The following is a 26,939-nucleotide window of genomic DNA, read 5'->3' on the forward strand; positions in this document are numbered from 1 at the left end:
ACGCAAGGCCATGGCAGTATTTTTATACTATAGGTGTTTAACACAAAACACACAAGCCGTCCCAGGAGGAGGAATGGCTAGGCAGATCTGCTCTGTTCCAGCAGACAGCCTGAAGCATCAAACTGCAGTGCTCGCACACAAGCCTGAAAGTGGTTTCACCACTTCAAACGGGTGGGTGAGATGCCACCCAGAATGATGCGGGGATTACAGCAGCCTCCTGGGAGGTGGGGAATGCAGGTTGACTCTCCCCGTCCCCACCCTCACCGCCCCTGCCCCAGACAAATTATGTGACTCTGGATGTCTTATATTCTGTGCAAGTGCTGAAGCCACCAAGCTATTGTGTAATTTGGGTGCACCAACTGACTCCTCTTTGGGGGTTTTCCTTGAAGGGGGCATTTAAGGCAGAGGAACACTTGGTTTCTGCAGCCTGGAGGAAGATAGGAAAAATTGTAGGTAACACAGGGGGATACCCTTTGAGTAGAAGGTTGGACTAGGTGACCTTCCAAAGAGCATGTCTATAGCACTGCTGAATTTAGGTGCCTCCAGATAGACGGTCAGGATTTCTGGATCGTGTTTTTTGACTCAGGGTATTTAAATCCCGTGGTAAAAACCTGAAAACAGTGACATTTTCATTGCCTTAATCCCAGAAATTGCAGCCTAAAGACAGGCCTGGACTGCACAAGCTCTGGTCTTGGAGAAGTCAACTGCAAATTCTGGTAAGGAGTTGTCATCAAGTTATTGGGCCATAAATGCAAATGCAAGGGTGGGCACTGGCAGTGAACCCCCCAGCCCCTCCACATTGCTTGCTCCCAGTGCCCCTGCATAACCTTCACTCTCCCCAACTCTGGCATCACCCGGCAAATGTCTCTCAACAACCTTCTGGAGCTTTATTTCTCCCGAGGCCTCCTTCACATTGCCACAGGCTTCTTCCCCTCATCCTTACATACAGCCTCCAGTCCCTGGCTTGATTATCCCAAGTTATCCAACAAGCCCTGGGAACGCCATCCTGCTGGCCCCGACTCCTGCACCGCTGCCTCCAGCAAATCAAGCCGACGTGCACACACCAGTTAGACAATTTGCCTCGTGTTGTTCCTGTCCCCCTTATCTCTCCCTCCGCCCCGGTGTTTATCCTTAGATTGGGAACTCCTCGCACGAAGGACTTCCTTTTCGCCGCCTGGGAAGCACGCAGCGTGTAGTGAATGACCTCTCATTTCATAAATAACTGCAGAACAGCAGATCGTGCATCTCCCCGGAGGAAGCTGCTGCCTTGGGTCGGGCGACGAGCCCGCTGCCTGGCTCCCTGCGCAGCACCCGCATCTCCCCGAACTGCGCAGCGCTCTCAAATGCCACTTTCTAACCATTTTCTCCAAATATCCCATTTCCTGTGTAGCGGTTCTTTAAATAGTGCCTGGAAGATTATTTTAAAGACTTTCAAAACACTCTTGCTGCCGGTTTTGCGTTTGGGGTGGGTTGTTGTTGATTTTTTTTTTTTTTAATCCTTCTTGCATGACGGTATTTTCACATCGTGGGAGACGGGAACAGCTCGAGGAAGCTGCGAAGTTGCACGGAGTACACGAGAGAGAGGGATTGGAAAAGCGGGGGTTCTAGGACCGTCCACCTGGTCCCCACATTTTCTGCTTGCACACACTCTCCGTGGGGAGCTGCGAGTTTCGGGGTGACGGTGGGACTTTATACTCCCGGGACAGGGGGCGAGGAGGGGGGGGATGTTGCCCGGCAGAGGGGGGCGAGAGGCGCGACCCTGGAGTCCCTTTCCCAGCAGCAGAGAGGCCGAGAGGCAGAGGAGAAATGACAGCATGGAAACCGGAGTATTTTTATCGGGGCCGGTGCCCGGGGTTGAGCGGCGGGCGGAAAGTGCCACCCTCCCTCGCCCTCCCCTGCCCTCAAGCCGCCCACGCCGGCAGCGGCATCAAAGGGAATCTCCCTTCCCGCGGCGTGTCAGCACCGGGGATGAGCGCACCGGCCCGTCATGGCATTTTCACTTCTCCCGGCGCTTACTCAACATGCCGGGGGGGGGATGTTGGTTTGGAGGAAGGAGGGGGGGGGGGGGGACACACGACACACACGGGGGGAAGACTCCCAACCAGCCGCCGCTGCTGCCATGAGGTCACCGCCGCGCTATGCGCGCCCGCCGCCGCCCCTGCTCCGCTCCGTTGCGTCAGGCAGGGGGTATCCCCGCCGCCGGCCGAGCGGGGCATCCCCGCCGCGGAAACACCCCGCGCTTCCACGCGTGTCCCTCGCTAGGGGGGCCGGGGGCGGGGGGATATCCTAGTCCCAGCCCCTCCGCTGCTCCCACCCCACCCCCCCCCCCAGTTTGTCCGCCGCTCGGGAGCGTCAAGGGGCTCGCCGTGGGATGGGATGGACATGGGGAGGGAAAGCAGCGCACGCTGCAGCGAGGGAATCGCCCCGAGCCAGCGTCCCGCACACGCGGGACACGCAGACGGGGTGACCGGCCACGGAGCGTGGCCAGGGGCAGCTTTTTTTGCGGGGGGGGGTGGAGGAGAGCAGGGAGCGGTGACGCCCCCCCCCAGTGGCTTTTCCCCTCCGGCGAGTCACGGGGGGCACCCGGGGGGGGGGGGGGGGGGGTAGAATGAGGGGGAGCTGCGTGGGCGCGTCGGTGTCCCCGCGGGCTGGCGATCCCGGCGGCCCCGCACTCCACCCCCACCCCCCCGCCCCCCTGCGCAGAGGAAACCGGGCGGGGGCGCGGCCCCACGACAATGGGACTCGCTGGCGCTATAAATACCCGCCCGCGTCTATATTTGGTTTGGCCGGATCACAACCGGGGGGGGGAGGGGGGTGGGAAGGGGTGGGGGGGTCGCCCAAAAATAGCCCCGCGCGCGCCCGCCCCGCCGCCGCCGCTCAATGGGCTCCGGCTCCGCCCCCTCCCCCGCGCGAGCCCGCTCGCCCTGCACGGGGCCCGGCGGCTAAATTTAGCAGCGCCGCTTGCGTCAATGACGCGGCCGCCGTGCGTCAGCCCGCTACGCCCCGCCCCTCGGAACGGGGCCCGCCGCGTCCTGTGCGTGGATTGGCCGCGGCGGTAACGGTGGATGGCGTTCCGCGGTGACGTGGAGGCGCTGATTGGCCCCGCCGGGGGCTGGCTGCGTCCGGAGGGGAAGCGTCGCCTGCGCGGGGAGCCCGGCGGCCGGCGGGTTCCCCCGGCGGGGGGAGCGGGGGGCCTGGCAGCCCGGCAGGGAGGGAGGCCCCGCCGCCGCGGGAAGGGGGGGATCCCGGGACCGTACGTAGCCCCCCCCCCCCCCCGCCGGCCCCGGAGTCCCCTTCCCAGCCGCCGCGGCGGTGCCGGGGTCAGGCCGGTGGGGTGAGAGGTCGCCGCCGGTCCCTCCTCCTCCGCGTAGCGGGGCAGCCCCCCTCGCCCCCGCCGCCTGCCGGCCCCCCTCGGTCGGGCCGGTGTGTCAGAGCCCCTCGGTAGGAAGCACAAGCACAGCAACGGCCGTAACGGCCGCGGTGACACCGGCAAACGGCCCGGCAGCGGAAGTAAACACAGCAGCGCGCACGGCGGCTGCGGGCGGCGGGGGAGCTGGCGGGGGAGCCGGCGGCCGCAGACTCAGTGCCCCGGGCAGGGAGGCAGGCAGGCAGGCAGGCAGGCAGGCAGACACGGGCGGGAGGCCGGGCTTTCTCCGGGCCGCTCTCGGCACCTTCCGCAACCTGCTCTTTGCTCCTGCGCGCTGAGAAGTTTCAAAAGAAAAAACAAAGGTGGAAAAAAGGAAAAAGGAAAAAAAAATTGAAAAAGACAAAAAAAGAGGAAAAAGGAAAAAAAAGCAAAAATAAGGGAAAAGTAGCGAAAAAGAAGAGAAAAAGAAAATAAAAAGTAAAAAAGGGGAAAACGGGGGAAAAAGTAAAAAAAAAAAGCTTTAACAATTCCTTCTCAAAGTGCCACTAATTAACCAAGCAAAGCGCTTTTTCCCTTGAACCACTCCAGTCAAGAGTCGCTGCGTTTGCAAAACAACGCAACGCGATCGCTGTTGTTCTTAATAGTAATAATAATAATAATAATAATCGTATAATAATTTTAATCTGTCTTGGGAGCGACTTGCCAGGCTTTCGCGGGCAGCCAGCCCCGATCCGCCCGGCCGGCCGGTCACCCCGTCCCGCTGCGCGGCTCGGTACCGCTCGGCACGGCTCGGTAGGGCTCGGTACAGCTCTGTAGGGCTCTGCACGGCGCGGCGCACACACTGGGGCGGGCGGGAGGGGGGGGGGTCAGTAGCGTCAGGCTCCCATGGCGTCACTATTGACGTTTCGCATTCCAGCCGCTCTATGGAGAGGCCGCTAGGGCTCCTCTCACATAAATGACGTTCAGAGAGAGGGAGCGGGAGAGCAGCGCAGAGAGGCGCCTCCGTCCCCTCTCTCCGCGCAAGGCAGACGCGCACCCCGGGGCACTCGCACTCGCACCGGGGACGCGGGCGCAGGTCCCGGCCCGGCTGCCGCCGCGCACAGACACACACGCACACACACACGAACACACACACAAAGGCACATCGCGACATCGCGGCGGCGGTGGCAGCGGCTCGGCATCCTTCGCCCGCTCGGCCGCTCCCTCCTTCCCTCCCTCCGCCCGGGGACGGGCTCCTGGCTCCTCGGGCTTTTGCAATCCTTTTCCATGCCTCGGGATAACGCACCCTCCGGACCTGCAGCCGCCGGGAGTCTGCGGGGTTTGGCGTCTGGGGTCCTGCCGCTGGACAGCGCCTACATGCGCCTTTAAGGAAGCGGGGCACCGACGAACTAGATGTAAAGACGGAACCTCCACAGCAACCGAGTACGTATAGCGAGGGAGCGGGAGCGGCCGAGGGAGGAGAGGGACAAGGCGACGTGTCCCCTACTACCGTCAAAGTTGCGCCGCCGGGGGGTGGGAGATGCTCGGGAGATGCCGGCGGCGGGCGGCGCGGCTCAGCCCCAGGCGCTGCCGCGCCGGGCTCTCTCGCTGAAACTTTTCCCTCTCCTTTTCCCTCCCTCCGCCCCTCTCAACTTCTCCCGTGGATGTTCCTTTGCCGCCCGGCTTCCGAGCCTCCCTGCCCGGCTCGGCGACCCCCGCCGTGCCCCGGGGGCACCGCCGCCCCTCGCAAACGGGCGGGCTGTTGTTGAGAAGGAGCGGGAGCCGGAGCCGGTGGTACTAAGGTATTTCTGCTAGTTGTTGTCATGGAAATGATGCTGCCGGCGGCGGCGGCGGCGGCGGCGGGGAGTTTAGAGCGCCGGTGATGAATGGCAGTAATTTGTCTCCTTGCTTTAACTGCGCTTGGGAAATAGGTGGTTTTGTTTGCACGAGTTCGAGCTGTCTAATAGGGACGGCGGGGCAGGTTGATCTAAAAAGTGAGATCACTTTGGGAGAGAGCAGCCCCCTCGGCAGCCCGAAAGAGCTCGCCCCAAGAGGTGATTGCTGGAATGTGACATATTGTATGGAAATGAGACGGGATCTTTGCTCGGCACGTCTGCCCGGCATCTGCTCCTCGGAAATGTGCACTTTTCCCTTCGGAGGTCAGAAACGGTAACGAGGGGCTGCGGTGCCCCGGCACGGGCGGTGCGGTGCGGGGAGGCTGGGCTGCGCCTCCGCTGCCCCGCTCCCTGCCCCCGCCGCGCCTCTCGCTTTTTGCCTCCTTGCCTTAAGAGCTGCCAAAGAAGTTTCAGCCTTGGAAAGAGGGGAGAGAGCGCGGGCGCCGGATTGTGATATTGTGTCGGGAGACGGTTATCGGGACGGCATTATCGCGATACCCTATCCCGGACGGAGATGCCGTTCACCTTCGCGCGGCTAGTTAATAACGCTGTTATTTAACTGGCAATTTTTGGAGACCATGGATTCCATGCGAGGATATTTCCCAGGGAAAGGGCGGAAAAGGCTGTTTTCTGTAAGGGGGTTAGTGTGTTGGGATCGCATTTTTTTTTCTTCAGGAACAACAAAAAAAAAAGTTTGGGAATGAATCGCTAACTTTTATCCAAGCCGCTTCACCCGATTACATTCTTCGCCCGATTTTTCTCTCCTCCGTGGAGACCGTTGTATGCTGGAGTCAGGCCCCGGTAAAAACAATGGACTAAACCAGACCACACGGTTCCTTCGGAGGTGAATCTCACGCGAGGTCGTGGATATTTGCTGGAGTGACCGTGCGGCTCGGGACGATCCCTTCCCCCCTCCCCCCCCAAAAAAATAATCGCGAGCTAACCGGCGGTGGAAATCGAGCTCGAAACTTTTTAATTCAGTGGAGCTTCCCCCTCCGCGGTCCCTCCCGGGTAAATGAAGGTTTCGAAACTCGCCTGAAGAAGTCACAATCACAATGGAGTATTTCACGGTTTCCTCCTCGTATTACAGGGTGGGGAGGGGTGTCACTCGGGGCTGAATGTAAAGTGCACGGAGGAAGAAAAGAGCTTTGACAAGGGTAGTTGTTTCCTCCTAATTTACAGCCCTTACGGCTCTGCGCTCCTGGCTCGGGCGGCTGCAGTCCGGAGGGGTGTTGCATGGTTAAAAGCGCAGCGAGTGTCTCTAGGTAACCGGCGGCTCCCGGGGGGGTCGTGGTGGGGGGGAGAGTGGGGGGGTGGAAGAGGAGCCGTAGGGCGCTCCATGCCGAGCGGGAAGCCGCCTGGCAGGAGCTCGGGAGGGAACAAAACCCGCGGGGAGAGGAAGGGATGAGCTGACGGTCACTTAACATCCCGGGAGCTGGAGGGGGATATCAAACGCGAGGGGCGCGGGGAAGACAAAAAGGGAAAAAAAAAAAAAAAAAAGGGAGCGGGCGAAGGAGCCGCCGGGGAGCGACTCCCCGTGGGCAGGGGCCGGCGCCGCCGCGCGTCCCCCGCGCCCCCGGCCGCGCTGGAAGCGCCGGGACCGGGGGGGACGCGCTCGTTCCCCCGCTCCCATGGGCATCCCGCGGGGCAGAGCCGGGGGGACGCCGCAGGCTAGCCGGGCTGGTAGGAAACCCCTCAACTCCGGCCGGTAGCTTGCACAGAAACTTCCAGTCTGCTGCTGGCCGCCTCCCCCCCCAAAAAAAATAAAAAGAAAAAGGGAAAGTTCCCGCGGGGAAGTGGAGGCAGGGGGATGCAGCCCTGCGTGTTGTAGTCACCCCGCCCGGGGCTCTCCTCTTGCCTTCCCCGGGCTCGGAGGACAAAACGGGCGGCTCCGTTGTCCCAGCCCGGTGCTTTCTGCCTTTTGTGCGATGGGGAAGCGGGGAGCTGGCAGAAACGCGCCCCCCGTCCGGCTCCCCCGTCCCACCCGCGGGGCCAGGCGGGGGTTTGCCGGGGGCTCCGAGGCGCTCCGCCGGGGGGGAACCGCGGGGGGCTCCCGCCGGCCACCGCCGCCCCTGACTCTACCTTCTCCCCCCGCCGCCGGCGAGCAGAGCCCGGGTCGGAAGAGCTCCCCCCGCCGAGGCCAGGACCCGGACCCGCCTCCGCAGAGAGGTCCCAGCCGGCACCCACCGCCACCCCACCGCCGCCCCCGCCTCCCGCTGCCTCCGTCCGCACCTCCAGCCCCACCATTCAGCGCGCAAGATACCCGCCAGGTAAGCTTGAGAGGAGGAGGAGGAAGAAGAAGGGGGGGGAGGGTTGCAAGAGCTCCTGCCGCGGCCCCAGCCCTTCCCAAATCCCTTTGGCATCACGGGTCCCCGACGTCCCGTCGCGGGGTGTTTAAATGCCAAAAGGATCTGGGCAGCCCCCGCCTTTCACGGGGCTTTTCGCCGTGCCGTGCCCGGGCACAAGGCGGGTGCGAGCCCCCAGCCAGAGGCGTGACAGCTTTTCAGGGGAAAATGGGTGGGATGTGAGTGCCCCTGTGAGGGGCCCAGCTTGCTCGGTATTGAACTAGGCATCCCTTCACCTCAAGCTCTCGTAAAGACAGCAAATTAATAAGCTAATCGCTCTGAATGTCCCTACCGTGATTTATTTTTTTTTTTTTTTACCCATTCATTTGGGCTTTGATGACAGGTTGCTCTTCAATGCGCCTCCTGTGGGGCTTTTTTTTTTTTTTAAATATTGCTGGGTAAAGGAGAAAAAATCCCAGGTTATTTACCTTTCAGGGTAATTAATATTGGTGCCCTAAGTGGAAAAGTAGGGGTCAGAATTAGTCAGTCGAGTGCGCTGGCAAAGGGCAAGGTAGGAGGAGTCCCGCAGGGCAGAGCAGACCTTTAGGTTAGGGATATTTTTTCTGTCCTCAGGTCGGACTTATTTTAGACCTCTGTTTTCTTACTCCACTTTGCACAGAATTCAGTGTCATAACCCTGTTATGCTCAGAAAAAAAAAAATAAAAGCAGAACAAACCCCATAATGATCTGTTTGCCTGAACTTCTGCTCATTTTCTGAGGTAGCAAAACAGCCTTTTTCCTTCACGGGGTTGTGTATCGACACATGACATTATCTGCTCACTCATTCAGTTGTGTTCCTCAGTCACCTCTCGGTGGAGGTGTGTGGAAGGAATGTCTTTCCCTTTTTATTTGCCTAAGCACTGATCACTACGTTTTTAACAGATGGTCCTTAAACTAACAAATGATTGCAATAGGACTTGCCATGAAATGTGTGTGTGTGGAATGGCATGGACAGAAATTGATAGGAAAAAAGAGAACGGTAGAAAAATACCTAAATAACATTGGGAGGCATGGCTTGTGAGAGTCGTCCTGCTTCTTCCTTTAAGTATTTGGATTTACAAGCAACAAGGTCTTAATTTCAGAAAACAACACTATTTTTTTTCTCAGTTTTTAATGTTTTCTCAACAAGAAGAAAGATCTGAATGCTTTGTGACAGTACGATAATTGAAATCTGGTGTTTAGTTTAAGTATGTTTATCTGCAATGCAGGCAGGAAAGAATTAAAAGTTGATTTAACACAAATTATTTGAATTCCTGCATGACAGCCTCAAGTGAAAATTTTAAAATTGCAAGTGAAGGGAGTTCTTAAAATACTGAGGAAACCCCCATTATTTTTAACACAGCTTTTTTTTTTCTTTAGTATGAATTGTTTCTCAAGTGCTTTTGGAATGTAAATTACCATGACTAAGGAGAGATGTACTGCACTTAATCTTGATACACATTTTCTCCATATTTACTTTTCTTTTCTCTTTACAAGAGAATTTATACTAATCTATGCATTTTTTATTCCTGTGTTGTGGAACTGAAACCCAGCACACACTTTTAGTTTGGCTTGCAAATACTGGGCTGGAATCTCAAAGTGTTTAGTCAGGCAAACCTCAAATGGATTGCAGAATTGGGTCCATCATTTCCTAAGAGCAGCAAAGGAAATAGCAGACAAGTAGGAAAAGTAAAAGAAACAAAAAAAATCAAATCTTTATAGCCAGGCATTGTGTTGCTTCAACTATCCCAACTAGCAGTGAACCACATTAACTTTTGTGACTGATGGATAAAAACAATTGTATTAGCAGCCTCGACCTTGCTTTCCCCTAAAAACATAAATGGAAATACCACATAATTTTTCTCCTACATTTTGCAAATTTAAGGATATGTTGTTCCACTCACTTTTTTGGGGAGAACGTTCTACCACAGATAAGCCTTAAAACTACTAGTTAGACAGCAACCTTACATTATTAGCTCACCAGAAATATGCTTCAAAGGCCCAGAGTTGAGTAAGCAAAATTAATGTTTCCAAGTCCTAAGTAGCAAACACTATGATTTGAGTCATTCCTCTGATATGCTGTTTCTTTTAAAATAAATATCATTTTTAATATTATGCATTTGATAATCTCGTTTACCCTTCATGAAAATTTTATGGCACGGTTGCACGCATACAGAGATAGATTTAGAGCCATAAACTGTTTTCATTTTGCTTATCTAATTCTCATTGACACCTATGTATATTAAGCAGCAGATGTAGGGCAGCTTGAGATGGATTCTTCTCTCGCTGACACTGGTATAAATTTGACTTGCTCCCGCGACTAGACGAGAGCAGGCTCCCTCATACCTAAGCACTTAGTTGATCCCCGGTGCGTATTTCTTGTTGAAAGGTGAAGGCTCCAGGCTAATTAATATGCCCCCTGTCCAGGCGAGAATGGGAGTCGGGTGTCTCACCGAGCTCCGTGAAACGTGGGAAAGCTTCTAGGAAAAGAAGTTTGGGAGGGCCTGGGGCCCGGCCCCGGTGTGCTGGGGTGGTTGTTAACATCCCCCTTTGCCCTTGCAGATATGCCCTGTGTGCAAGCGCAGTATAGCCCTTCACCGCCCGGTTCAAATTATGCAGCTCAGACCTACGCGTATGGCTCGGAGTACAGCTCGGAGATCATGAACCCAGACTACACCAAGCTGACGATGGACCTGAGCAGTACCGAAATCACCGCCACTGCCACCACCTCCCTCCCCAGCTTCAGCACCTTTATGGAGGGTTACTCTGGCAGCTACGAGCTCAAGCCTTCCTGCCTCTACCAAATGCAATCTGCCTCCTCCGGCCAGAGGCCCCTCATAAAGATGGAAGACACCCGGCTCTCCCCGTACCAGCCCTCGCTGCCACCCTCCACCGATGAGGGCATGCCCAGCACCTCCATGTACTTCAAGCAATCTCCACCCTCCACGCCCACCACCCCGGGCTTCCCCTCCCACCAGAGCCTGTGGGACGAGCCCCCGCTGCAGCCCACCCAGACCTGCCTGCCGCCCGGCCACCTGATGGACACTGCCCCCATGAAGACCGTGCCTCCCCGCTTCCCCCTCTTCCACTTCAAGCACTCCCCCCCACACACGCCGGCCACCGCCCCCCACATGTGCTACGACCCTGCCTCCCTCAGCCTCCCCCTGGCCTCCGACAGACCCCCCGCCAGCCAGACGTCCATGGAGAGCCATTCCTACGGGCTCCACCTGCCCAAAAGACCAGCCACCTTAGCCTTCTCGCCGCTTGGCCTCAACGCAGCCACCTCCAGCCTGATGGGGGAGAGCAGCGGGGGCGGCAGCGGCGGCCTCCCCTCCCCACCCAGCAGGAGCTCCTCGTCTGGAGAAGGCACCTGTGCCGTCTGTGGGGACAATGCCGCCTGCCAGCACTACGGGGTACGGACGTGCGAGGGCTGCAAGGGCTTTTTCAAGGTGAGAGACCTCAGCGCTTCGCTCCCCTCCCCGCTTCCTCCTCCTTCCCCTCCCTCCCCACCTGCCCCCGGGCAGTGCCTCTGGTCCTCGCCCCGGGGGCTCGGAGATCCCCCGGTGGGGTGGGATGGACGCCCACCCGAAGTTTTTGAAGAAGGCCAAAGCGAGCCCCCCGTAGGATGAGAGGATGTGGCTGAGGAAGGGCCGTGGCAGTGTGCTGGGCAAACCACGTCTGCCAGCATCCCCCAAGGGAGCACAAGCTCCGAGCTGTAAACTGCATTTGTGCCGTAGCGAAACTCACCTGGAACACGTCCAGTCCTGGGTTCTACTCACTCGCTCGCTCCAATTAAACCTCCTTTTTAAGTGAGGAAAGAAACCCGGAACTCTTGGCACTTGAGTTGATGTCAGCAGTGCCGTTTGTTGCCCCGGGGGCAGCTGGGGTGGGGAGGGCTGCGGGGTTGGCACCGGGAGGAAACTGGTTTCATCTATGGGACAAACCCTGGTACTTCCAGTTTTCTTTGGTTGGTGCCTCCTGGTTCCTCTTCAGCTCCAGAGCCCGGTGAGTCCTCAGGGGTGGAAAGCTGCTTGTGGAGCAGTGACTGAGCATCGCACGGGGTCCCAGTGCTCGCTCTGTGAGGGAGGGGGCTTTGCAGCTGAATAGCAACACGAATAACTTATATACGACCATTTTATCGGTGGAAACTTTGTGCTTACCTTTTAAAGATTCGAATAGTCTCTTTTTTTCCCCCCATAGATTTGGGCGCTCTGTAATTTCCTTTCAAGAGACTTAGCTCAAACTCCAGTATTATTTTCAGAATTAGCTTGTTTTAAGTGAAGGATTTGGGATAGGCTTTCGGTGGGGTGGTTCTGGGCGGTAGGTTTGAGATTTGGTACATTTGGGGTTGATCTGGTGTATTCCTTCCTGCAAAGACGGCGGTCGTGCCCCTGTTCTGGTAAAAGATACGATGGGAATAAAAATAGTCCAAAAATAGTGTGTGGGGGGGAGGGCTTACAGCATTTTTTTAATTGTACACAGAGCTGCTAATGTTACTTAATAATAATCCTTTGACAACATGGTAAAATACACATCTCCTGTAAAACTCATTTGTTATTTAAATATAATTAGGAAAGGAAACACAAATAACCTGGAAATAGCAGCTCTTATGGGCCCGATCCTGCCCCTGTGGAAATCAATAGCATATCCTCGACTGGGAGCAGTATCCAGAGCTTATTCTGAAAAATTAAACAGTTTTCAGCTCTAAAGCCCAACGAACAATATTTGCTGTCTCTCTTATATTTAGTACATTGAGGCTGTTGTTTGAAAAGGAACACAAATTATGAAATAACATTTTTCCATTAATTTAATTGCAGTGAAAGGTTTAATATTGAATGTTGAGCTGATAAATTTGTTCCTGTTCTGTTGTCTTTCCCATTAATGTCTTTTTTTTTTTTTGTGCCAAGTTATTTATTGATGTATCTTTGATTTTAAGGACGGAAACACATAATACATTTTTTGCATCAATATTTGTTACATTCTGCCAAGGCTTACCAGGTTTTTACAAATTTAAATTTATTGCATACTTTTAAGATCATTTTACAGTTAATTACATATATATAACCACAGTATAATTCTGTCTATTTTTTTTTCTCAGGTCAGGTTAGCTTTCCCAGAACATTTAACTAAACATATTTTGTAGGGGTTTCTGGTATTTTTATTTTTCTCCCTGATGATTTTAATGGCTAACCAAACCAGTTATTGTGGTATTTGACTAACAATAGCGATAGCAAGAGAAGTACATTGCAGATCATTTTGATTTTATTTTAATAAGGTCAGCAATAATCAAGGGAATGAACCAAGTAGAAAATTGTTCCCAAAGGGATATTAAAAGCGGAGATAATCTAATCCCCAAAGGTAGATGCGATGACCTGGTAATTTCAGATATGATTTTATCATTCAAAGTTGCCTGTCTCCAGAGACTTGCTTCAGAACAATCCTAGATGATTTTCATTGTCAGCAGCTAACACTAATAAAATTGTTTTTCCTGCAGGCTAGTGTGTTAGGAAATTAATTTTATCTAATTATATGAATTGCACTGTCGCTTTTCATGTTGTAATTAAAACACATTTTGTCAGGTTCTAAGTTGTTCAAGAAACAATCAGTTTACTATTTTTGTGTTGCGTTTTCGCAGAGAACCGTTCAGAAAAATGCAAAATATGTTTGTCTGGCAAATAAAAACTGTCCGGTGGACAAGAGACGTCGTAACAGATGCCAATACTGCCGGTTTCAGAAGTGTCTCAGCGTCGGCATGGTTAAAGAAGGTAAGGACTACTGCTGTTATTATCCCCAAGCCTGAAATATTACGTTTAATGAATCTCTGTGTGTGTATGTGTGTGGGCATGGATGTCTTTAGAATGAATTTTACCATGATGGGATTCATAACCTGCCCCAAAATATGTGCATTTGTGTAATAATGTATTGATTTTTTTTCTTTTCACCCATATTATCATATTTAGACTTTAGACCCCAGAGTTCAAGAACAGCAAGGTCACGAGAGGATAATTTGACACTGGCCAAAATGTCTCCTTTATTAACTTTGAACGTTGCTCGATAACGCCGTTGGCTTCCCCCTCTTATCTCACCGGGGGCTGCACTGAATTGTGTGCATTTTGACATAGGCTCTTGTCTCGCTCCCATAAGCTGATTGTAAATTTGCCATTAATTTAAATGGAAACAGGATCAACTCATTAGTTCCGATTCTGCAAATATTTAAGTATGTGAGTAATACTGTGTGAGCAGTCCCATTGCGAATGCTAACATGGATAATATAACCTATGTCGCGTGACCGTATTTTTTCAAAATGCTTCAAGAAAGCTGGAATCGCTTTGAATGAACGACTCTGCCATTTAAGAGGTGTGCTAGTAGTAGGCACGTTGGAATTTGTATCATTTGCGTTCCTTTGCAATCAAAGGCTTCAAAAGCATGTGCTGAAACTGGAGAATACTCTTATTTTTTGCCGGGCTGGCCACCATAAGAAAAGCAGGTGTTCATTCTGACCCAGTCGTTTGCTGGTATCTTCACAACTGATTCCCTTTTTTAATTTTTTTTATTATTTTTTTTTTACTTAGTTGTCCGTACCGACAGCCTGAAAGGGAGAAGAGGTCGGCTGCCTTCCAAACCAAAGAGCCCCTTACAGCAGGAACCCTCCCAGCCCTCCCCGCCTTCTCCTCCCGTCAGCATGATGAACGCCCTCGTACGAGCTTTAACCGACTCCACGCCCAGGGAGCTCGACTATTCAAGAGTACGTCTCGCTTTTTTCTTTGCCTGCTCGTTTCCCACATGGAAATGAGTCGCGAGCTGCCCTTCTGCTTACTGGCCGGTTTGCTAAAATGAACTCAAAAGTGAAATTTGGGTGAGGGTAGAAATTTGGCCAGCCAGCCGTGTCTTCTCATAGTCGGTGGATGATGGGGGGAAAAGGAGGTGCAGTAGAAATTATAGTAACTAGTCATCATGAGGTTCTCAAAAGGCAAAGTTGTATCTGAAGTATATTCCATGGGTGAGTGAAAGCAAAAAATGTGTGGATAAACAGAGCATTCTTCTTGGAAAAGGCTGTGCCAAAACACTAGCAATTACAATACGATCGATTAATCTACCAAACTCAGGAGCAATCCTCATATGTTCAGTATCTTAATTTCCAGGTTGTGAAGGCTAAAATCTAAAAGCACTTCCCTAATATTCAGATATAAGGGTTGTGCAAAGTAACGCTGGATGGATAGGGCCATTTCTATTGAAATCAGTAGGATTTTTGCCATTATTTAAATGGGACCAGGGTCTGGCTTTGGATACCCCAGCATGAATATTTTTTCAGTAAAATTCACGTTTGTAAAACAAGCCTTGTAAAATCAAAATTCTAAAAAATTATCTCAGCAAAGCTTTAGAAGAGATTATATATTTTTGTAACCTTGTTCTTTAATGTATCATATTAATTGTCATTTAAATATTCATGGAATTTTTTGAAAGCTTTAAAACCTGTTCTATAGTTATTAAAATACAGCATTGAAATGGCTTGTTAAATACATTTTTAGGGAGGTTGATATAGGAAAAGGAAAAAATACAGCTAAGGAAAAACAAGATCAAATTCCTTCCCCTTAATGAAATATGATTAAATCTGAGACTGTAAAAAATACAGCTGTACTCAGGCAACATCTATCCACATTGGCCATTTATCACTTGTTGCTAAGTAATATTTAATACTAAAATGTATTTGATTGTAATTATATAAAAATTAAATTATTCTATCTTAGACTATACTTACATATATAATTTAGCAATTTTAAGCATACTATAACATCTTTTCTTCAAGCTAATCTGTAAGTATGCAATCATATAATTTCCCAAATTATTATCGAGAATCTAGCTGTTCAGTATCCGACAGCCTTTTAGGGGGAGAATGCATTAGCCATATTTACCCGTATTTTAACTTACCCAGAATGTCTCAGGGGGTCATTCTGCAAATACCAAGGTGTGTGACAAGCTATGCTCTTTGACAGAAATCTGCTGGGTTTCTCAGAATTATGGGCATATGATAGTGCAGGCCATGAAAGCAGTATCTAACCTTATTTATTTATTTATAAATATAAAGTTTTTTTACGTTTACAAAAAACTGAATGAAAACTGTGTCTTTTTATGTGAGTTTTTTCTTTGTCTTGCAGTAGTTAGTTCTCTTTTAACGAAAACAGCCCATAGATCTAATTGTTGAACAATTCTGTTGGACATTATAGGAAGCATGCGGTTGATAGTAAATGAATTTAGTCTTAGTAGCTAGAAGATTAAGTATGTATATGTCTGTTAGGGCATACTAATATCTATGTTTTTCTTTAAAATAAAATATGTAATAGTCTTATGCTCAGCAGTACTGAAAAGACAAAAACATGCTAAAAGAAATTAATAGATTCTTATGTTTCTCATAAACCTTATACTTATTTTGAAAAGTTAAGTGAGACCAGAAAAAAATGCTGTGTAAAAGCTGAGATTAACTAAATGAAATAGGCCAAAACCACACTGCAATGCTAAAAAAATCCCTTTGAGGAATAATCCTATACCTGTAAAGACTAATAACTTACGGCACGTTCGGTGAGGCTGTGACCCTGCCGACCGCCACAAATGGGTAGATCTGGAAACCTGGCTTTGGAGTCAGTCCTAACGCTTCTGCAGACACGACCTTAATGTTTAGCATGGTCTTCATGTTTACAAGCTGTAATATCTTGACCGTCTTAAAAATGCTGATAAGAGTTTCAGAGAGGGACATGTACCCCTTCCCTCCGAAGAATCCTACACACACATAAAAAAAAAAAACCACCACAAAACAAGACAAAAAATAAATTACATAAGCTATGAATTTTAAACCAAAACAAATTGGAACCGGTTCTGTTCAGAACATGGCTACTTTTCATTTCAGCACTGGTTTTAACTTACCAGTCCACAGCAATGGTATATTTAGGTACTTGGTTTCAAAAAGCAATTGCCAGGAAGAGAATTTGGTTTATGAACTCCTTAAAGGCCAAGGGCCGCAGTCCGGTCTCACACCTGTTTCACTGGTACAATTCCACGAGTTTACACTTCTGAGTAAGTGAGATGAGAAACAGACCCTATATATTGCTGTCCTTATACGTGCAAGAATAGCCACCAACTTAAATAGAAATGTTGCCTTTTTGGAAGAGTGCAGCATTTAGGTTATAATTCCCCCCTCTTCCCCAGCCACAAAATTAAGCAAATATTGGGGGTTTTGGAAAAATAAGCATAGCTTCTCCTCTGTGCAGGGAAGTTATTGTTAGGCTTTTGCAGCTCTAGTAGTTGATGAAGGTCTGATGAAAGCAGGCAAAGGTAGAGCTAAGTTGTGCTATCAGGCTCCCTAACATCGGGTTTTCCACATCTCTTGAGATATATCCTACAAGTTAATGTTGCTTGCTACACGTGCAGCCCCCTCCTTGAGTAACAGTCGGGTTTCATTTAATTCCCAAAGGAGCTCCGAGCAAGGGAGTAAGGCTTTGTCTCCCGGCGTGCCTCCAGTTTGCAGAGGGCAGGTTCGGAAATGCAGATTGGAGCCCTTCCGTACCGTGGCCTCCTGACCAAGGGCAGGCTTACCAGCTGTCTTGGTCAGAAGTCAGGTCAAATATCACCTCTTCTCAATGAAATAATCATGAAAAAACCCACGGATTTTGGTGCATAAAACAGAACCACACACATTGTTTATGGTTACTTATACGCTCATAAGTCTGTTACAAGTAAATAATACTTTATTTTAGCTATTCTTTGTAAGTGCTAACGGTTTGTAGCAAGCGGTGACATATTACAGCAGCTAAAAGTTGTACAATTCCGTATAATTTTTTACCTTTCTTCTAAAATTGCTCTTATGGGATAAACTGTAACAATAAATACAGGTCATAATTTTTTGTAGATGCATTTAATTGAATTAAGTGCCCCACGTAGGGGATGCTGTACTGTAGCACTCCGAGTTATGTGGCATAATGCAGCATTCAGCTTCATTAGAAAATGGTAAAACTTTGCCTTACTTTTCATGAAGGAATGTTTTATAAATATTGGGAACAAATTAGTACCTGGCATAATTACGCTGACTTGTGCTGAGTTATATTTAGAATGAACTTAGAGTAGTATCTTTTTTCTTTTCCTTTTCCTTCCTCTTCACTGCTCAAAGGATCAAGAATTTGTCTTGCCTTAACCGTACCTAGGGTGAGGCAGGAGTTTCCATCAACCTGTTCAGTTTCCCAGTGTAGAAAGTTGTCATAGGTCAGCCCCTGCGCAGCAAAGCTCATCTCCCAGAGCCAAGACGCACACTGTCTTGGCTTGCTCCACAGCTTCATTTTAAGAGGGTCCAGAACTCGCAAGGTCTCTGAAAAAGAGGTCTCTTCATGATCTGTTACTACCCACTAACCACCCCGGCGTGTCTTGCTGCAGTCCAGTGCCAGGAGTAGTTCGTTCAGGCTGCTTGAGCATCCTCAACTGCTCCGTTCAGATGGGGGACTGAACATACACATCATGCAGCAAACAGGTTTTTCTACCACTGCTCCCCATCCTCTCTGTATTTTGGCCTCTTCCTGCTTCACTGTCGCAGGATCCTTTGGAGTAGCTGGGGCAGAATTTGTCTCCACATGAACTTTGTAACAGGGATCGCACGTGTTTCACAAGCCGACTAGGGATGTGAGCTGGAGCTTACCATGAGAAACTCGTACAGTTAGTGCTGGGTAAGCAGAACCAGAGTCATTCAGGGCTAGCACCGGTACCCCAGATACGGCCAGAGGTCTCTAGGATTGCTACGGTTCTCCGATCAATCAATCAATCAATCAATCAGTGACTCTGACACTGTGTCCTTCATCCCTTACCTACCAACAGCAACCAGCTCCAACTAGGACAGGCAGAGAACAGGACACCTACCTGAGAAGTTCTGCTTGCTGGTCCCCTCTCTCTTTTCTGCGTAGAGGTGACTTTTGGGTGGCAGTTAGCAGCTCGGGTGATATCTGCAGTCCAAGTGGCACGCCTGTAAAAAGGTCTTCCCAGGCTGCCAGCCCACTGTTACCGATCAGGAAAGAGATGTGGGTCTTTGTGCTTCCACTCTGGCTTGGAGAGTTGCTAGTGAGACCTGTAGGCTGATGGACTAACTGCACGTGGAAAGTTGCTTCCAAAGGGCGTGCTCACTTCTTTCAGCCATGGAGACCACCCCAACCTTTCCTTGGCTGAGTCCCAGAGAGAAAGTGGGTATGAAGTCTCTTCCAGAAATAACCCACCAGATGTCTGATGACGCGGGTGTTGTTACAATAAAACCCAAATCATTCAGTTCCTGCTCATAAAACCAGCAGCACTTTCCAAGCATGGAATCAGACTAAGCCACGAAGGCTCCTGTTGTATTTTCTGCCAAGAGAGAGAGAGAACAGTGTCATGGGAGTGACAGGGATCCACTGGTGAGGAAGCTGAGCATGCTGAGCCTGTTGGATGGTTGTCTGGGAAGAGTTATGGCCGCCTCAGCAGGATAATAGGTTCTCCTGAACCTTAAATGCCTCTATTTGAAGGACAAGAGGTGATATGGGGCAGCTGGTTTACTTTGAACCAATTCTGTATTCAAATGAAGCAATGCTGCATGTGTCAGATAAAACATGATTTATCTTACGCGTCTCTATCACTGTCAGATAAAATGCAATTTGAGAGGTTTTGGGAGAAATCTGCATTTTGGGCATACTGAGACAAATTTATCAATGGGAAAAGTGTTTAATTGTAGTAAGTTAAATGTATTCCTCTTCTAGAGTGACGGAAATTATCCTACTCACCAGGTTTCTGTTTACTAATAGCATATAGGTACTTGTAAACTGTGATAAGTATTATATTTTATTTATAAATTTAAATTAATTTCTATACGTGTGGAAATATTTTTGCAATATACCTCTGAACAGTAAACCACCTGTAGGTAGCCAAATAGGTTGATAAATGTAGACCTACTTATTTATGCCTTTGATAATTATACCAGCTTTGCCACAGAAGGAAATATTGTCGGGCAGGGAATGTCATATGTTTCACAAAACATATGCCCTTAAATGCATATAACGTTGCTTTCTGTGGCTTTCATTTTAGTACTGTTCCACTGATCAGGCTGCTGCAGGCACAGACGCAGAACATGTACAACAGTTCTATAATCTTCTGACTGCCTCCATTGACATAACTCGAGGCTGGGCAGAAAAAATCCCAGGATTTACTGACCTCCCAAAAGAAGATCAGACATTACTCATAGAATCAGCTTTTTTGGAGCTGTTTGTACTAAGACTCTCCATCAGGTAACTATTTATTTCATTTCCTCTTAAGCTGATGTGGAAAATCATCCATCTAAATATTTTTTTAAGGAATAAATACGGTGCTGTCTTTGAACATTGTCAATTGTACCAAGAAAACCCAGAAAGCATCAGCAATGTCTGAATCCACAGGATATGGTGTTTAATTTGTTTTACGCTTAAAAGAAACCCAAGAAATTGATTTAAAAAGAGAGCATAAGACTTGCCAATGTGCCGCTTTTTATTTGATATACCCCATCCTCTTCTTCCATAGTAATCAAAACTGATCCTCAGGTACTATTTGAGCAAGTTTGCTTCGTGCTCACCAGCGTAACCTATAGAAAAGCACTATATGAAACTAAGTGAAAGCTTTTTCCTCCCCCCCTTCTTTTGCGCAGGCGCATCTTTGTCATCTGTTTTTGAAAAGGAGGAAGAAGATTGAAAATCTTGTTCAGATTGTTTTTCATTGTTAATGCCAATTAATTTGATAGAGCGAGATGCTACTTGCTAGTCTAGCACTAGTTAAGACCCTTTACCAAAAACTCTTTCAGGGACTGGGAAAATTCCAGCCTGGTAATTTGAATTATACCCTTCTTTCTTTAGGTTGAAAATTACCTTTGCATGTGTTTTTTTAAGAGGGATATTGGCAATGGGGAGGGGAAGGAGAGGAGAGCTTGGCTGTAATCTCTCTTTTACATGCAGGTTTTCATATAAGAGAGTTTAGGATGTTATGTGTATTGTGGGGCATTATCGCGTGTATTTTCCATTGTTTTTTCCTTATCAATTTTTACAATCTGAAAAATGCAGATGAACTAAGTAAATGCTGAGAGTTGCAGAATCTCTTCTTCCGTTGTTATTAGTTTAGTATTTCAAACTGCACTCACTTAGTATTCCTTTGGTTCAAACATACAGTATTTAATGTAAAATGTCTTCTCTGTTTATGCCTTTGGGCAGGACCAAACTCTTAACTAATTAGACAGTCTACACCACATGCTACAGCTAACCTCAGGCTTATAACTCTACCAAGTAAGCAATCATAGAAGCTTGTTTGTTGTACTTTGGCCCCAAGGGAGAAACATATTGTCAAACGTGAATGCCCACATATGTCTCAGGATAATATGCCTTGGATTTTAGACGACAGACGCTTCAATACTGGTTATGCATTTTGCTGCAAAGTAGGAAATGCATTTCTAATTTTTTCAATTATTTTTATTTGAGGTCTGATACTGCTGAGGATAAGTTTGTATTCTGCAATGGACTTGTGCTTCATAGACTTCAGTGCCTTCGTGGATTTGGGGAGTGGCTCGACTCTATTAAAGACTTTTCCTTAAACTTAAAGAGCCTTAACCTTGATATCCCAGCCTTAGCAAGTTTATCAGCTCTAACTATGATTACAGGTAAGTGCTCCTTTGTTAATAGAAAGCTTCAGACTCTGGTGCTTTGCTTTAAAGCAGGGTCAGGCAATTTCAGTTAGCTTAGCTATATTCAGAGTAAAACAAGTATGATTTTTAAGCATTGTAATGACTGTACCGAAATTGTGGACTAACATTAGGCCATCAGATACTGCTGCTAAAATGTAATCTAACTTTCTGTTTCTTCGTGGTTTCATTCTTTTCTTGGAATAGTCTCTAAAAAGCGAACTGCTTCCAAGCAAATTGTGTAGCCCCTACAAAAACATTCAAAATACTGGCTGAATTCCCAGAAAAGCCTAATGAAATGACCCGAGCTGGGCCTTCTATGTAGAAATACTAATATCAGGGCAGCTCGAGAGCTGGAAGCACTACAGCTGGTATAGCTCACCTCTCACCGAGGTAGCTAGACCAGAAAGAGCACTTCAGGAGGGCAGGCAGGCTGCTTTTGGTAGCCAAGCTACTGTAGGTATTCCATGTACTGTTTTTTTGAGAGAGAAAAATGGAGAATAGTATGAAAAAAGTCTTCTTCTGCAGTTGTACAAAAGGTTTTGGTTGTGCACGTCGACCGGATCACCCCTCCTGCCTGCTGGGGCGAACAGCAGGAAACGAATATCAGAATCTGCCAAATCTGGCTACTGAGCACAGAACGGGGCAGCATAACCTTATAAAGTGTAATTTTCTCATTCCTGAAACAACAAAGCCCCTTGATGTACACACTGCGTGCCTTGGGCTTCTTGCAGTTTCAGAGGCATGGCTGACGGGAGCAGGAAGGGTTGAGAGTAAGGGTGTCTGGCAACCGTGGGGCAGAAGTCAGAGCAGCGGTCATCTCTACAGAGAGCCTCGCGCTCATTTCAGAAAAGCTGGTGGTATAAAGGTACAACTGTGTCATCAGCGTGAGACAGGGCTTCAGAGCGCCCTGAGCTGGATCTTCCCAGGGATGCTATAAGCTCTGCTGGGATGGATATTGATTTCCCCCTGGCTTTCAGGCATCCGTCCATTTGCAGGTGGTGGCCTCAACAGTATCAGCTGTAGTCTTCATTTTACCTGGGCTGAGGTGATGCTTGGGAAACACTGAGATAAAACGCTCGGTGGCAAATACAGAAACTATAAATTGGCCAATTCCCGCTGCCATTTGTGGGGCCAAGATTTTGGCTTCAGCATTTACTTCTTGCTTCCTTCCTGCATTTGGGGTGAAGGGTTAGTGTATACATGTCCTAGCATTAGCTCTTTGCTTCTTAAGGAAAGTATTTTAAGTTTTTCATTAATTTCTGTTCATTTTTTTTCTGCAATTGGAAAGGGTTCATTAAGGTCCAGATTCTAGTTTCTTTGATAAAACTCTGAAGTCCAGAATAACTCATTGGAGTTGCTTTGTCCTGTATGAAAAATTTTCAAAAAGAGTGATATGTTGAAGTGAGAACAAACATTCCCAATTTATTTTTGACTCCTGTATGTGAACATCCACAGATGTGTGTTCACACATACTTCCATAGGTGTATTATAAATACCTATATATTTTTGTATGTGTGTGTATACACATACAATGTATATATGTGTGTGTATGCATTTATATATCTATAAATCAAGGACAGGTGCTGTCTCTCTCCATATATATTTATATGCAGGCATATATGCTCACATGTATATAGCACCTATCATTGATTTAGGTTATTTACTATATATTAGCTATGTCTTTTTTAGATAGACACAGATAGATGGAGCTTGTTCTCTGTTATCTTCCTGATAAAGACGAGGAAAGGACTGACTGAGAGGATGCAGGTCAATGAATAGGATCCCCTGCAAACTGTCTATATGAATGGAGAAAAAGTTATTCTATAGGAAGAAAAGTTTTTCTTCTTACAAACCCATGCCCTGTTTTAATGTGATAATTCTTTGTTCAGTTAGGCAGTGTTTGATTGCCCTTACATAAAGAGTCGAAGTTGTCCAGTGGCTGTCTCAGGTCAGCCTAAGATATTTCATAGAAATCTTTTAATTAATAATGCCATACATTTCTTCCTTTTCTTGATAACGACCCTTTCAGGAGTTGGCTATATTGTGCTGGTCTTCCCAAAGTTTCTAAACAAATGGAAGTAACTGTTGACTTTAAAAGGAGAGCATTCTGTCCATAAAAGCTTTAAGGTTTTTTGTATTTGTCAAGCTTTTCTTGATTTTCTCACCTGTATGAGATGGTGCTTAAAATTAATGAAGTTTTCTGCTCATTCTTTTATTTCATGAGGCCAGTGTATCTCTTTGCGCTTAAGGACAGAGTATACTTTCATGCCATCTAAATTAGACCCAACCTCCTGCGTCTAGTGATTTATATTCACAGGTTTCAGTTCTCCAAGGGCAGCTAGCTAACTTAGGGACTCAGCCAGAAATTTGGTCACTTGAAAAAGGATGGTGTTGTATAATGATGTAGGATATTTAAAAAAGCGTGAAAGAGGAAATTATGGTAGTTATGGCTAAGAGAGCACTGCAGCACAAAATGCTGGTTGGCAGGGTTCTTTTGAGACTTTCTTAGTGATAGTATATTGAAATTTTATATTCGGGAAAGCCTTGAGATTTGCCTCTGGTATTGCATCCCATGACAAACGGCGTCTTGTCAAACTATAGTTTGAGTATGACAAGCCATGTGCCAGTTTTCAGCTAGTCCCACCAAAAGAGAAGAAGTAATAAAGATAAATTTTGAAATCTGAAATCTGTTGAACACTTTAAAGCATTGTTTTGAGGCTGGGCTTAGATTTAGCTGGGTGGTTTAGGTGCCATTCTTGATCTCTGGAGTTGGTACTCTTCTCTTCTGTAATGGACTGCAGGAGGCAATGGGTAGTTAGTGAACCCTGGTTTAAGTCCTTTTTGTGAGTCAGAGCAAGGGAGAGTGACCTTTTCCAGGAACATAGGATATCCAACTATTGAGTATCACTGTCTTCTGTCTTGAGGCCATTTGACATATTTCACAAGCTGTAGAGTGGCTGTTGTGTATGATGATGTGGGGACAAGCTGGTGCTCAGGGGGACACCCAAGGCCCAGTCTCTGGTCTGATTCCAAGAGGAAGGGAATCTGACCATGAATCTCCCATGTCCCAGATGGAGATCCATGTCACTGGGCTGCAAGATAGGAAGGAGCAGGAAAGCTCTGTTTTGTAAATCTGGTGGTTTGCTTTTATTAGCAACACTGCAAAACCAAAATGCAAAATTTTCTTTATTATTCTACATATTGCTCCAGTTCTTATTTTGCATTAGTCAACTTTTCATGCCTTGATGGTTCAGCCAAAAAAAGACAACAACCTAGCGTTGTATACCAGTCATAGCTTGTTTTAATACTGTACAGCACCTTAGGTAGCACCAAATTCAAGAATTGTCTCTCCGGGTAAAGAAAAACGCTCCAGGGAATAATGACCTGTCTGTTCTTGATTTCATGAGGGGACTCCATAGCCCAAACAAGGACACGCTCTTAGAAAACAAACCCTCTTGTATTCTAGTCATTGGCAGTATTATTGAAGGAGAAAAGTAAGAGAAGTCACCGCTCTCTTTTGCATGTTCTCTCTCTGTTCTGCAAGAGCGACAGGGAGAACTAACCTCTCTCTCCCAGTGAAGGAAGAGGGAATAAATGTAAAAATTCATGCCGGAGGCTAAAAGACATTCCCCTCTTCACAGTGTCCCAAGATACTGAAGGCTCTTCTCTCATGTTGGGGTGTCAAACCGGCTCCCCAGTAACAGCCCCAGTAGTCCCAGTGCCCTGTAACTAACCCTGCTGACTTGTTTGGAGCTGCAAAGCTCCATGTCCTGTCTCAACCACAGGTGCAGGTCACTGCATCGGATGCGTGGTTATAAGCATATATGACCATTTTTTCTGTTTAGTAATTTTGAAGAGAATGACAGGAGACCTAGTAAGTATCGCAGTACTCACTAATTCACTGCTTGCTTTGAATAAAACTATAGGTACGCACAACATAAAATAAACAGGAAAAGATTTTGTAATATTTTGCATTGTGTAATCTATTAGAAAGTCCATATATTTGTGCTTTTTCTGTTTATTTTATGTTTCCTGGGAATTTGCAGTATGTTGTGTAGAAGGAAAAGCATCACGTTGGATTGCTGCTGAATTTTCAAGTCCTTTCAGATAGGACATGAGCTTGAAAAAGCACCCAGAATGAAAGAAGGGACATCTGGTTTATTGTGGATAGCTTGCAAACAGTTAACTTAAAACTCTGCAATGCCAAAGCACATCTTTTTTCTTTAAGGTACTCCTTTAGGATCTTCCTCTCTCTGTCTCTCTTCTCTTTTTTTACTTCCTTCTGTTGGTTAAGAAGGGCTGAAGACAACTTCCTCCAGAGCACATCAGCGGTGCTCTGAGCATCAGCCAGAAGAAAGCAGTTAGGAAACAACACATGACACTCACCCCACATCCCCATGAAAGCAAGAAATGAGTTCGGTCCTGTTCTTTTTCTTTGGATCACTTATTTAGTTTGGCTGTAGGACCTGATAAGATAAAGAAGAGTGCCAACATGGAAAGAAAATGCTGGTCATCTGGGGACAGGTTTTGTCCTTGGTTCCACATGGATGATTTCCATCAGTTTAATGTGTTGCATGGATCTCAAGTGTTCCTGCACAACCTCTCCATGCTGGACTGGGCAGTGTTGATGATGAAGCTTTGTGGAGTAGACCAGCCTATTCTTGAAAATGCTTCCTTAACTCCCCAAATGACCATTTATAATGCTCTGCTTTACAGTTTTTCTAACAGTGTCAAAATATAAAGATTGAGACTCCAATGCAGATCATCTCAAGGGCACACTATGAATTTAGCCTCAAATTTCTGCAAGCTCTAAAACTGCTAGTGTTTTTTCTCTCTCTTGTTGATTCTCTTTTCCTCTCTGCCTCTGCCTTTCTCTATCCACATCAAAATATTATTGTTTTGCCCACTTGACACTCTCAGTGGGATGCTGCCGAGTACAGAACAGCCTAGCCCTCATTCAGCCAAGCTCTTTCGGCATATGTTTTATTTTAAGTGTGTTACAGACCAGCCCAGAGCCACTGTATATATTGGGCTTATTCACACTCTTAATGCTTTGTTACACTGGCACCAGAACATTGGAGAACATTGTGAGGTTTCAATTAATTATGAGTTTGTGTTTGTCTTCCTGCTGTTGGGCTTTCTGTTCCAGTTTACAAACACAATTTTTAGCACCATCAGTCACACCAAGACATAGTAAGGAGTCCGGTCTGCCTAAAAAGGGTCTGGCTGCTGCAGTTCCCTTCTGAGCATGAATTTGTCCAACTTCCCTACGGAAGGCAGGCTCACCTACTCTTCAGTGGCAGATATCCTTCAGTCCTGTTGCCAGGAGTGGGTGCTTCATGTGCTGGGTCTACATACGAGCAGGTGGCAGACTGGAGGAGTGTAGGAGAGCCAGTTTAAAAAAAAAAAAAAAAAACCACCAAAAAAACAAACCTCCAGATTGCATTGTCTGCCTTCCCCCTGCCACTTTGCTGAGGGAAACACTGTCAGCATCAAAGTGAAGTGCTCACTCCTCCTTCTCCCCTCCCACCCTTTCGCTGAGGCAAGAACTCCTTCCACCTACAGCAGCCAGCAGTCTCTGTGTTACGCTGTGGCTTTCTTAAAGGAGGGAGCAAACTGTGATGTCCTGTGTGGTCATTCAGCTCATCTGGCTTTAGGTGCCTTGCACAGCTGAT

The 26,939-nt window shown here is 47.7% G+C and overlaps 1 protein-coding gene across 2 annotated transcripts in view; it reads left to right on the top strand.

Annotated features, from left to right (window-relative positions):
* The first annotated feature begins 4,659 nt into the window (after positions 1-4,659).
* Positions 4,660-26,939, top strand: part of NR4A3 (nuclear receptor subfamily 4 group A member 3) — a 30,040-nt gene continuing 7,760 nt past the window's right edge. Inside the window, exons 1-7 of one of the 2 annotated variants that reach the window (XM_054192179.1) lie at positions 4,660-4,789; positions 7,350-7,511; positions 10,128-11,014; positions 13,201-13,330; positions 14,138-14,310; positions 19,650-19,849; positions 21,062-21,240. In XM_054192179.1, coding sequence (XP_054048154.1) covers positions 10,130-11,014; positions 13,201-13,330; positions 14,138-14,310; positions 19,650-19,849; positions 21,062-21,240 — 1,567 coding nt within the window. In that variant the 5' untranslated portion in view covers positions 4,660-4,789; positions 7,350-7,511; positions 10,128-10,129. Of the gene's footprint in view, positions 4,790-7,349; positions 7,512-7,532; positions 11,015-13,200; positions 13,331-14,137; positions 14,311-19,649; positions 19,850-21,061; positions 26,767-26,939 lie in introns of those variants that run through there. The other variant, XR_008464953.1, reaches the window with a different exon arrangement.

The sequence above is a fragment of the Rissa tridactyla genome, chromosome 2 (assembly GCF_028500815.1).
Source record: "Rissa tridactyla isolate bRisTri1 chromosome 2, bRisTri1.patW.cur.20221130, whole genome shotgun sequence".
NCBI lineage: Eukaryota > Metazoa > Chordata > Aves > Charadriiformes > Laridae > Rissa > Rissa tridactyla.